The sequence below is a fragment of the Rhinolophus sinicus genome, linkage group LG02, assembly GCF_036562045.2.
Source record: "Rhinolophus sinicus isolate RSC01 linkage group LG02, ASM3656204v1, whole genome shotgun sequence".
Taxonomy (NCBI): Eukaryota; Metazoa; Chordata; class Mammalia; order Chiroptera; family Rhinolophidae; genus Rhinolophus; species Rhinolophus sinicus.
Window position 1 is genome coordinate 113,168,290 of NC_133752.1, and position 12,842 is coordinate 113,181,131.

The 12,842-nt window shown below is 47.6% G+C and overlaps 1 protein-coding gene across 1 annotated transcript in view; it reads right to left on the bottom strand.

Annotated features, from left to right (window-relative positions):
• Positions 1–12,239, bottom strand: part of FOXM1 (forkhead box M1) — a 15,578-nt gene extending 3,339 nt beyond the window's left edge. The window contains 1 exon segment of the mRNA XM_074324859.1: positions 12,219–12,239. Within this exon segment, the coding sequence (XP_074180960.1) occupies positions 12,219–12,239 (21 nt within the window).
• Positions 12,240–12,842: the final 603 nt, after the last annotated feature.

The window sequence follows — 12,842 nt, forward strand, 5'->3', positions numbered from 1 at the left end:
TCGAACCTCTTAAGGAACTGCCAGACTGTTTTCCAAAGCAGCTGCACGATCTTACATTCCCACTAGTAGTGTATGAGGGTTTTAGTTTCTCCACTTCTTTGCAGACAGCTCTTTATTTTTTATTTTTTGAACATTGGCCAGCTAGTTCTTAAATGGACACACCTTTGGTTGCGAGATGGTGGGCTGAGCTTGAACATCTAGATAAGTTTTGTCGTTTTCTTTTATGAGAGCAGTGCATGCTTATTGGATCATATTTGGAAAACAGACCCTGCTTCCTTTTAGCCATGTATGTGGTGCGTTGGGGTACAGCCAGCTAACTCTTTAACAGGTAGGTCTCTGAAGACCAAGGTGGTTTCCAGTGAGCACTGCAGTGGGTCAGGTGCAGGCCCTGGGGCATAGCCCCGCTTCTCAGACCAGGTCTGGCTGCCCAGATGCTTAGCATTGCCAGATGTTGGTGCTCTAAGCCTCAGTTTTCTGCGGGGTAAAAGGGCAGAGCCCAAGAGAGCGAACCCGCTCCCCTGTCCACATGACAATCCAGGAGTATTTGACAACAGCTACCCTCTGTCGTCTCCGCCTCCACCAGCTGTCTCTCACATCACTTCATTTCTAGTCCCCCCTGCCTTGTTGTCACCTTCGGATGCTCTCCAGTTTGTTTGTTGTTTCCTATACTCAGCCTGAGCCCTCCCCATTGGAGATATCCACAGACAGAATGCCAGAATGAGTTGTAAGCCTTGAAGGGTGACAAATTTTCACCTTTATCGGCAGGATGGTTTTATGAAAGAAGGTGCTCAAGCAGGAAACATAACTTCATTTTAAATTATGGAAAAACTGAAATTCCAGGGAAAGTCTGTGTAGTTCCCCCTCTCGCTTTCCGGGCTCAGTCTAGAAAGGTGGCACAGACCGCCTCCGTCACCTGGCTCCCTGACGGGCACAGCAAGGACAACTCGGTTGTGAAAGGGTTTGTGGTTGGAAAGTTTGAGTTTCCCCCCACTGTCACCTCCTGTCTTGATGGGGCCGAGCCATTGATACATTTCGTGGGCTCAGTTTTATAAGCTGTGGGGCAGAGATGGTGACAAGCGGCCCATTGATAAAAGCATTTCACAAAAACAGAATACAGGGAAGGGAGACTAATTAGAGCTTCATTTGTCTGTCTGCTTTTTGTATCCTAAGGCCTCTCTTCTGTTGGTGGGAGAAATCCAAATATGTTTAGCAATCCCTGTGCGGCTGCCTACGGGGTAAGACTTGTAGTTTTGTAATCTGGAACAGTCTAGACACAATCGGTCCAGCTCTGCCCCGAGGCGGGAACAGTGATGGAGCCCACACTTGGGCCCTTTCCCACCTCCTTAGCCTGATCCTCTGAGAGCCCCTGCCTTCTTTCTTTCTATGTCCCAGGCTGATTTACATAACTGTGTGCTTCTGTGGTTAGTTGCTCATTCAGAAATTCCCCGGTCCATCTGTTCTGGGGTTCTGAGTCAGTGGGAGCAGAATATCATGGCGGAATTCTGGCCCCCGTCTCCTCCTGTATCTCATCCCTGCCTGGAGGAGGAGGCAGGAGGCCACGGAGGGAGCACTGGTGGGGCCCAGCATGCAGGTCTGAGTCCTGTGCTCCGGCAGGCGGGAGGAAGCACCTTGGGAGGCAGTATTACAGGTACTGGAACCTCAGGGCCTCAGAGTTGGCCTGCCAGGCTGTCACCTCAGGGCCTGGGAAGTGACGGGGGTGGCCTGGAAGTGGAGGTGAGAAGCAGCATAGGAGATGGTTAAGGCCACATGTCCTGGTTCAGATCCTGGCCATCATCCCCCAGTTGTGTGACCTTGGACAAGTTCTTTACGACCCCTTTCTCCTCTGAAAATGGTGATAATAAAGCACCTATTTCACAAGGTTATTGTCACTATTGAGTGAGTTGACATATTTGAAGTACCTAGCACCTGCCTGGCATGTAGAGAGCACGATGTAGATGGCGGTGATGCAAGGATGAGGATGGTTAACCTGTGTCTCCTGTTGGGTTCCTGGTCCACATATATGTATATATATTTAAACAGAACAGGACACCTAGTTCCATTCATTGGCAAATATTTTGTCGCATCCAGCACGTGGGGAGGGAGAAGGGCAGCTCGGGGTTAAGAAAAGACAGTAGCCATGAACAGAATGCAAGCGGGGCCCAGGGGCTGCAGTCTCAAGGACTGGCTCCAAACTGGCCAACACCTAGTTTTTATTGGTAAACTTCTAAAGAGGTAAAAGATTGTTAATGTTAAGATCTGTGAATTATGTACCTGCTGGCTGTCTTTCCAAAGGTTCCCATTATGTTCCAGCTTTACCTTCACACACGCACATCTCCAAGGAATCCATTGAAGGGGAGGGACCGATAGAATTCCATCAGGTCTCAGTTTGCTGAGGCCCCCCCTTGTGAGATCCTGGGGAGAGCGCGGGGGACAAACGGTTTGGCAGCTGTGAGGCAGCAGTATATGAACCCGCTGGTCTCTGCTTCACTGCCCTGTGTTTGCCCTTAGATCCCTGAGCGCTCACTCTGCCACGCCTGCCCAGCATGGCTTCACTGCTGCCAGCCACTGAGGAGAACTGGCCTTGGGCTGACTGCCAGGTGGCAGCGGACAGTCGAACTTCTTTGCCTCAGTTTCCTTATCTGTCACCCTCCCGGTTCTTCCTCCCAGTGCCCTCCAGGGATGGGAAGAGTGTCAGGTGACATCTATTACACATGACAAACGGTTTCCAAAGGCAGAACTTTGGTGACTGGTGTGGGAGAGCTGAGGGGGGGACTGGTCCTCCTGCCCTCGGGACCTTCCGTGGTTTGGAGGGAGTGACATGGAGACTAGTCCCTCCACAGTGCGGTGAGCAGATGCATGCCCCTCGGGTTATTCTGCCCACAGCGGGGACGTGGGATGCGGTTTAGAAAGTCAGTCTCACACCAGTGTTCTCCAGCCTCATTCTCTGACCCCAGATAGAAAGTGGCTATGCTTTTTGCCCCCAGGATGCTTAGAAAGGGGCAAAGGGTGGTTGTAGCAGAAAGAAAGTCTCAGTGATGTGACTCACCAGTGCTCCTTGCCTCCCTTTGTGCATCAGGTACCGTATAGGCATCTATTCTATAAAATGAGGAGAGCACGGCCCAGAGGGGCTCATTACTGTCCCCCCCACTCGTGCAGTGGGAGATGCCAGAGAAGGGATTTGAACTCAGACCTGGGGATTCCAAAGTCTGTTCTTTCCAAGGGGAATCCTGATTCTGAGCCTCAGGAGGCTGGTTGGAGTTCCCCTCTCTCTTCTGTCCTCCGGGAACATTGTTGTGAAAGCCTCCCGCTCACACACGTGATGTTTGTGTGTGCTTTTTCCTGCTGGGAGTCAGCCTTCCCGCCCTTCCCCCCTTCCCCCCTGCTGGTCTTGGCCCTGCAGGGCTGTGGGCTTCACCTGAGAACCTCCCCCAAGTGAACACACCCACCTGCCTCTCTGCAGGCCAGGAATTCCATGCCTGCCTTGCTCCCTTCTTTCAGTTTACCTCCTGCGATGTGGGGGAGGAGAGCAAGCCATTAGCAAGTGAGAGGAACCTGTGCTAAAACGTGTGGCTGACCTTGGGCTTTTGCGAGAAGTGTGGATATTCTGAGACCCCCTTGGGGAGTGAGATACTGTGACAGTGTTTGCTGTGGCTCTGGAGGTATGCCTGGGTGAAAAGATGAAATGCGGTGACTGAGGCATTCTCCTGTCACTGAAAGGGCACAGGCCTGGCAGGGGGTGGCTCCAGAGTCTGCCTTGACAGGCTGTGTGACCTTGGGCACGTCACTCCCTGTTCTGGGCCGCTCTGCCTCCCTGTAACATGAGGAGTTTGTACCAAATGGTTCCTCAGGTCCTTTCAGCCCTCAAGGTTCTACAGCTTTAGATGCCTCTATTAGGAAATACAGAGCCCAAGCTCCTTCTTTCTTCCTTCTCCCTGTTGCCTCTTTAAAGCTGAGGTTTACTTTGCAGCTCGTGTTAATTAGAAAGCTGTAATGCGTGCTGTGGAAGGACCCAGGAGAAGTTGCAGGGCCATATTCCCTGAGACATCCAGGCTGGAAAGTTTTCCAGTAAGGACAGGTTCAAACAGGATAACCCTGGGCTCGTGGACAGGATACAACCTTGGCTGCTCATTTACCTCAGGGGACACAGTTTAGTGCTTTGGGACCTGGCCAGAACCCTGGCAGGACCGTCCCCACACGGCCTACTTAGCACCCTGTGTGGCAGAAAGCAGTGGGCCAGCTGGTGCAGAGCCCTCAGCCTGGGGACCCTGGTCCTACGGCGGCCCGGCCCTCCCAGCCCACTCTCCACCTGCCCTGCCAGTTAGTTACCCCTGTCCTTTGCTGCACCAGCCTGCACTGGCCCCAGGCTCACTTCCTGGCCTTCTGGCCGCCTTCTCTTGCTCAGGCCTCTCCTGCTCCCTCCTCATCCTCTCTACCTTTTGATGTCGCCCCCATCCCTTTGTGCCCTGTCTTCCCTTATCACCCAGACTGGGCTGGGACAGGTAAAGGGACCGAGCTTGGCACAGGGCCCAGCCCATGGACATGGAACAGACTCAATATAAACGACCGCAGGGTGGTGGGGGCAGGGGCATCGCCATGGACTGGCCGGTCACCTGCCTGGTCTGAGGCTGAGTTCTGTGGGTGTAACAGAGGTGTGCACACCGCACCTTCCTTGGGGAGCTGCCCCTGACGAATGGGGAGGCCAGCACTGGTGAGGAACAATGGCAGGGCGATCTGTCATCAACCGAGTCCGTGACTGGGAGAGGCTGCGTGGTCTGTGGGACGTACAGGAGAGGCCGGCATCTGGTTCCAGCCTGACTCTTGCTTCTGGTTTATTTGCAGACCGTGGGTCATTCCCAGGACCTCTTTGAAGTTTCCTCTTTAATAGAATGAGAGGGTTGTGTGGCTCTTCCTCAAGGCCCTTTCAGCTCTGTCTAGTCCACAGTCACCCTTTGTCAAGTGCTTTCCATGTCAGGCAGTGCGAAGTGCCTGTCAGGTCTCATGCCGGTGAACCTGGCCCCGTTTCCCGTACGAGGAGCCTGAGGGTGAGAGCTGAGGGTGAGAGCTGAGGCTGCAATCCCGTGGTCCTAGCTCAGATCCGGGCCACAGAGAAATTTTGTTTGGGCCCAGTTGATGTTTTATGAGAGCCATCACTTAAACACTGAAGAGATTTCACAAAAATAGACATTTCTGGCTTTTTATTGTGGAAAGGTTATTGACATTGAGCTCACACTGCCCAGTGGCACTGAGTCTCAGCCACCACCTTCAGATGGGGCCTGTGTGTCCCTGACCCCTCGTCTTGGCACCGTGTGGGCTGTGTCTGTAAATCCAGTTGGCATCACTTATCTACACTTTTTATCTGCTTCCTGTAGGCGCTTGAGTTTGTAAACTGTGATTTAAGGATACGCTGTGACTTATACCATGTACAAGGTCACACAGCTGCTGTGTGAGAGCAGGAGTCAAACGGGGCTCTCTCTGACTTTAAAGAACTATTTTTTTTTTAATTTTATTGGGGAATATTGGGGAACAGTGTGTTTCTCCAGGGCCCATCAGCTCCAAGTCGTTGTCCTTCAATCTAGTTGTGGAGGGCGCAGCTCAGCTGCAAGTCCAGTCGCTGTTTGCAATCTTAGTTGCAGGGGTGCAGCCCACCATCCCATGCGGGAATTGAACAGGCAACCTTGTTGTTGAGAGTGTGTGCTCTAACCTACTGAGCCATCCGGCCACCCCAAACTCTGACTTTAAATCAGACCACCCTGATGCTTTTCTGAGTTATTTGTAAACCCCAACAGGGATTCTGGGGTCCTGCGTTGGAGCACAGGAGACCCTCATCACGTCTCTGGCTGAGGAAGTTGGCAGGAGTCCCTGTTTCGGAGGTGTAAGCCTCCAGCCTGTCCACACGTGCTCTTGCAATGAGGTGGCATCTGCTTGCTCGTGGTTTAGTCCAGGGAAAAGCCATCTCTTTGCCATACAGTGTGTCCTCTTCAAATTCACTCAGTGTAATTATTTTTTGTCTACTGCCCGTTTTCTTACATCATGGCTTCTGTTTATTGGCCGGTTGAACCGAGGAGATCCCACTTCTTGCCCCTAGGAGAGTTTCCCAAATGCCACACAAAGAGCTTGTGTTTTGCCCCAGGCAAGCGGAGGCAGGACAGGGATGCCTGTTCAGACTGTAGATGCCTCAGGGTTGCTCCGGGTCCCTGTGGGCCCGGCAGGATGATGCTGGGCCTCCCACACAGGGAGGGGCCCCATGGGGAGCCTTCGTGGAGGCTGAGGTTTCCTGCAAGTGGTGTTGCTATCTCCAGCTGTTTCCTCCTGATAGAGCGGTCGGACAATGCCATGGTGACTCAGCTCCCAGCGTCAGGCATGAACAATAGCAGATTTGTCCAGGGTCAGCTCCGGAGCAGCGGCTGTACCAGTCACCTGCTTCCAGGTTCCCAGTTGGAGGAGGCTGTGGCACCTTGAACCATTTCCCTGCTTGCTCCGTGCCCCAAAGTCCCGTCCTGGTTGGGTTGATTTCAGGCTGTTGCTTTTTGGTTTCCCTAAGCCTGTCCTCACCCCTCCTTGTACACAGCTGATCCGGAGCTTCTGTGGCTCCAGGCTGACCAGCTGCACGCCTGCCATCCAAGTCAAGCGTTGCCAGACTGCCCTTGCCCTTGGGTTGAGGTTCAGTGGGTTTGGCGCAGTCCCTGAAGGTTCTGAGTCTCTTACCCCGGCATGCAGGACCTGGATGAGCTTCAGATGAGAGAGACAGCTGTATGATTCTTTAATCTCCTCCAGTGGGTAGAGGATTAAGCAATTTTTTGGTGGGATTGTTGTTATGTATTATGATTCTTTTCATGAGTTATCTAACTTAGTCCTTCTGGTAACTCTCTCAGGGGAGGTATCCTTACCCGCATTTTCCAGGTGAGACATCTGAGGCACTTTGGGTAAGGAGCTGGCCCAAAGTCTCAGATCCTTTTCAGGTCAAAGTCCTGTGACATATGACTTCCTAGGCGGGGACACGGGGAGTGTGAAAGAGTTGAAAAACAGTTTGAGAAACAATGATGGAAGATGAGGGGTTTGAAAGAAGCTATGCAGGGATGTGAAGGTGAGTGGGGCCGAGTCCCTGCACTTTTGGAGTTTACAGCAGAGAGGAGGAAACAGGCACGTTATCCGCTAATTCTGACGCAAGACACACTGTGATTGGTGCTAACAGTGGGGCTGCCACAGTGATTTGGAATCACATTTTCATCTGGTATATGAGCAACTAGCTGAAGAGACACTTGAAAACACAAGTGGGAAATTCCTGGCCCACAGGACTGATTCAGTTGTCAGCGTGATTGAAATTGGTCCATGTAGAAAATAGAGTGCCATTTTTGTCTAGAGTTGCAAAAATGCAACATTGCTTAGAATTAGAATTATTTTTAGTACGGTTGTTGGGAAATTTATATTGAGAGTTTGAGAAATACTCATTTTTTTCTGACTCAGTTATATACCGTTCTTGGAATTTATACTAAGGAAGTAACCATATATATATACAGGGATAAATATATATGTATATATGTGTATCTTCATTATAGCATCATTTATAACAGTTAAAAATTGGAAACATACCAAATGTCCAACAATAGAATATTAGTTATGTAAATTTTGGTATATTCATCTGATGGCCTATTGCACAGCCTTTAAAAAATCACGTCTTCAGAAATTACATATAATGACTCAAGATAATGCTTATGAAAATTGTCAAGCAAATATTATAAGGTATAAAACTGTATATACTCTAAATCCTCATTTTTAAAAATGTAAGTAAAAGTGAGTAGAGGGAATATACGCCAAATGCTTATGATGGTAGTGATTATTAATGATTTTTGTCTTTTCTTATGTCTGTAGTTTCTAAAATTCCTTTAGTCAGCAATAGCGATGTCTTAGGCGTCTCCCAGGACTGCAGGGTGTTTGTCGCATGGACGTAATGCCGCCGTGCCCTGGAAAATGAGGTCTCCAGCCCTTTCCAGAGCATGGTATTAACCATGGAGGTGGTTCTTCTGCCTTTGAGTTCTCTCTTCTTTTCCTTCCTTGTCACACTCTACCCGTTCCAGTTGTCTCCCTTAATTTGCCATACATTTATAACTGAAGAATTATTTTTAAAAATATGTGTATTTTTATTGGTTGTATACTATGACAAGAGAGATGTTATATATTTCTCACTATAAATGAAAATCCTAATTTAAGTTCCTTTCCACTCATGCGATCCCAATTGATTTTTTCTCTTTGGAGTTCTGATGGTCTTTGTCAGACAGAAGAATTTTCTGCTCCTGCCTTAAATGGCCTCTGAAAGCCCAATTTAAAATGATACTTCGTTGGCCTCTTAGGAATACCAGTCCTGCTTGGTTTCACGAGAGGAATGGTAGAGAGGGAAGCTTGCTGTTTTAACAAAGTTTGATGATAAGTTTGACACCGACCCCCAGGTGATCCCGGAGAACACTAGTGATCCTAACTCAAGAACAGGCTTTTTGAGATGAAGGGATTACGAAGTACAAATTTGCAGTTACTAAGCAGTCATAGGGATGTAAAGCACAGCTTAGAGAACATAGCCAATAGTAGTATAATAACTATGTAAGGTGCCAGGTGGGTACGAGACTTATCGGGTGATCACTTTGTAAATTACATAAATGTCTAATCTCTATATTGTACACCTGAAACTAATATAATATTGTATGTCAACTATAATTGAAAAATAAAAAAAAACAATTAGAAAAAAAAACATGCTCAACATAATAAGTGAAGAGAAGTAAAGAGAACAGAATAAAACTGACCTGTAATCACACTGCTCAGAGAGCCACAGTTGACATTTGGGTGTTTAAACATTGACATTTTCTGTGCATGTTTATAATCACATACGTACATTTTTATAAAAATAGGATCATGTGATATATTCCATTTATTTTTTATTTAACATTATTTATTGTAAACATTTCTCCTGTCAATAAATATTTTTCTATCATTTCAAAAAAAAGAAAAAAAAGAACAGTTTTTTTGTTTGTGTTTTGTGGATATTGATCATGATGTAGCATATCACCTGGCATTTAGGGCTCCTGCACGAGTGTTTGGATAAAAACTGGCCTTTGTAGCAGTATGCTTTCCTGACAATGAGACTTCATTTGAGTTATATTCAGGAGTTCAGAGACAACGTTATCTTACAGTGGTGAAGAAAACAGGTTTTGGATCAGAGGGATTTAGACCCTGGCTCGCTGATATAGTGGTTGTGAACACTTCACTTGTTAGCCTCACTTTGCTTCCTCTGTACAATGGGTGTAATGCTGAAACCTCATAGGGATGTTATAGGATTAAATGAGATGATGCTTGTAAAATGCTTAATAAAGGATCAATAAATATATGACTAATATTAAAAGGGTAATATTGTTATTTTTGGAGAGGTTCTCCCCATCCTGTTTGGTTCTCAACTTGTGTGGGCTGGCACACTGAGCCAGGACGGGGTTCAGTGGTCCATTATCTTAGAGATCCTGACCCTTTATTTTCTCCAGTTCAGCCTGGAGGACCCCAGCACTCCTCCTTTTGGACACGTAAACACAAAAGGGCTGACCTCACCTACCTTCTTGGCTGTGCGCACTTAGGAGGGAATAAACTTTCAAAACGCAGAAGGCCTGTTTTCAGATCATCTTCAAGGATGAATTTCCACATCCCCCCAAGAATTACCTTCTTTCCCCTTGTTCCTCAGTGGTTAGAGCAAAGACAAAAACTTTGGAAATTTCAGCTGTTATCACCATCACCTCCAGCATTTTTTTTATTGTGTCAAAAATACATAACATTGATTATTTTAACTATTTTTAAGTGTATAAGTTCAGTAGTGTATTAATAAGTGTTCTCCAGAGAAAAAAACCAATAGGAAACATATACACACATATATTATATATACAGAGGGTGCCAAAAAAATGTATACACATTTTAAGAAAGGAAAAAAAAAACTATTAAAATTACGCTGATGGTAACCACTTTGAGCACCTCTTGTAATTGCAGAAGTCAAACATGACTTGTATTCATCTTTTGTTATTGGTATATATTGAGTATTACAATTTTAATACAATTTTTTCCTTTCTTAAAATGTGTATACTTTTTGCGGCACTCTCTGTATGTATATATGGATTTTTTTATGAGGAATTGGCTCATGTGATTATGGAGGCTGAGACGTCCCATCTGCTGTCTGCCAGCTGGAAACCTAGGTGGTATAATTTGGTCCAAGTTCAAAGGCCTGAGGACCAGGGGAGCCGATGGTGTAAATCCTAGTCTGCATATAGGAGACAATGACATGGGATGGAATGTCAAGCAGTGAGGCAGGAAAAGGGGGCAAATGTCAGATATAGGTGATGTATTACCGAATTGTACACCTGAAATCTATGTAACTTTACTAACAATTGTCACCCCAATAAACTTTAATTAAAAAAAAAGGGGGGGACAAATATCTCTTCCACCTTTTGTTCTATTTAGACCCTCAACTGATTGGCTGATACCCACCCACACTGGGGAGGGCCGTCTGCTTTCCTGAGTCCACCGATTCCAATGCTAATGCCCAGAAACACCCTCACAGACACACCCAGAAGTAATGTTGAACCTGGGTGCTTGTGGCCAGGCAGCTTGACACAGAAAATTTACCCTCACAAGTGGCATGAAGTACATTCACATTATTGTCTAACCATCACCACCATCCATCTATCTCCAGAACTTCATCATTTCAAACTGAACCCCTGTACCCATTCAACACTGACTCCCCCTCCCCCCTCCCCAGCCCCTGCCAACCACCATTCTATCTTCTGTCTCTATGAACCTGACTGCTCTAGATACCGTGTTTCCCTGAGAATAAGACCTCACCGGAAAATCAGCCCTAGCCTGATTGTTCAGGATGACATCCCCTGAATATAAGCCCTAATGCGTCTTTTGGAGCAAAAATTAATATAAGACCCGGTCTTATTTTCGGGGAAACACAGTACCTCATGTAAGTGGAATTGTACAGCATTTGTCCCTTTGTGACTGGCTTAGTTCACTCAGCCTGTCCTCAAGGTTCATACCTGTTGTAGCAGGTGTCAGAACTTCATTCTTTTTTTAGGCTGAATAATATATTCCATTGAATGCATAGATCATATTTTGTTTCCCCATTCATCTACTGATGTACATTTGGGTTGTTTCCACCTTTTGGCTTTTTTGCATCATCATATTTTAAAACTAAATTCCCACCATCCTCCTTTCGAGTCATTCTAGTGGTTCTCCAGAACTTTTGCGCGCGTGTGCGCACACACACACACACACACACACACACGCGCGCGCGGCTTTGTATAATTGAAGTAATGGATGTACACCTTCAGTAATAATACATGTATATTCACAGGTAATTTCCCTGTGCATTTCCCTCACCAGGCTGTAAATGCTCTGAGGCCAGCGACCATGTTTAATAATTCCTTTTACTGGTTCCTGAGAGTCTGTTTGAGGAAGTGGTAAAGGATCTTGGTTAAGAGCGTGGGTTCTGAGGTTAGACCACAGGGGTTTGTATCGCAATTTTACCACATACTAATTTGTCATTGCACAAGTCACTTAACTCTTCAGCACTCAGTTTGTTCACCTTTGAGAGGGTGAAAATGGTGATAACCACCACGCAGGGCTGTTATGGAAGTTAAATGAGATAATCCATATATAGGGTCTAGCAGAGTGTTTGATACATCACAAGCCCTTGAATGTTAGCCTAAGAAGAAGCTAAGATCTCAACATCCCTTTCAGAGTTTGCCTCTTTTGTCCTCATAGTTCTTTGAGAGATGGCTGAAGACGGAGATGAATGGCTGCCACTGTGGACTGGAGTCCTAGGGTCAGAGGGAAGCCAAGCAGAGCCAGGCCGAGTTCGAGCCTGCTTACTGCTATTCCCTGCTTCCCCCCATTCAGGTGGTGTGCAGACTCTGAGCAGCCCAGGCCCTGGGTTCTCTTTGATGCCTTCCGTGCAGCCTCTTGCCTGCATGGGCCGCTGACCGGTGGCAGCTAGGGGAGGCTTGGGCACCACACTGACGCTGGCTCCTTCAGGATGGTGCTGTTGGGCAGCCAGGAGGGCACTTCCCAGCTGCTTGGCTTCCCCAGGTCATAGCGGAGCACGTCAGCGTGTGCCTGTGGCTGGCCCTGCCCGACCGGCTCTGGAAACTTGAGCCCCAAACTTGAGCCCCTCTCACCCAGCAGAGCCAACTCACCAGCAGGATCTCGCTGAGCATTTGGCAGCTGCTTGAGGCAGCCTGTAGTTTCTTCCCAGAGCTGATTGAGCTGGTGAAAACAGAAATTCCTCCTTTTTTTCCCTTCTACTTAACAAAATTTTCCCAAATATTTACTGGATCCCATCACAGTTTCTTTATAGCATCAGTTTCTAGCTTCAGCTTTCTGGCCATGAGCAGGCGGAGAGAAGGTTCTGCTGCATGGGGCTAATTTTCTGCTCTGGAGACACTTCTCCTTGGAGCAGAAGGTGGAGCTGGACACTTGAAGTCCAAAGGCAGTCACCCCTCAAGGCAGGTGACAGGGCTTCTCGAGATGGGCAGTGAGGACCGGCCTGGGCACGGTGGCAGAGTGGGCACTCACTCCCTGCGTGACCTTGAGCAAGCTGCCCTGCCTCTTTCAGCTTCAGCATCCTCACTGGTGAGAGGAGGATGCTAAGAGTATCTGCCCCGCAGAGGTGTGAGCCGTCAGTGAGATGATCTCTGGAAAATGCTTAGCATCATGTCTGGCACACGTGGGGATGCTCTGCAAACATGTTACTTCTGTTTTTATTGGCAAATTTTGTTTTTGCTGTTCCCAGCCATCCGTTTCTTTACACCTTTTCTCTT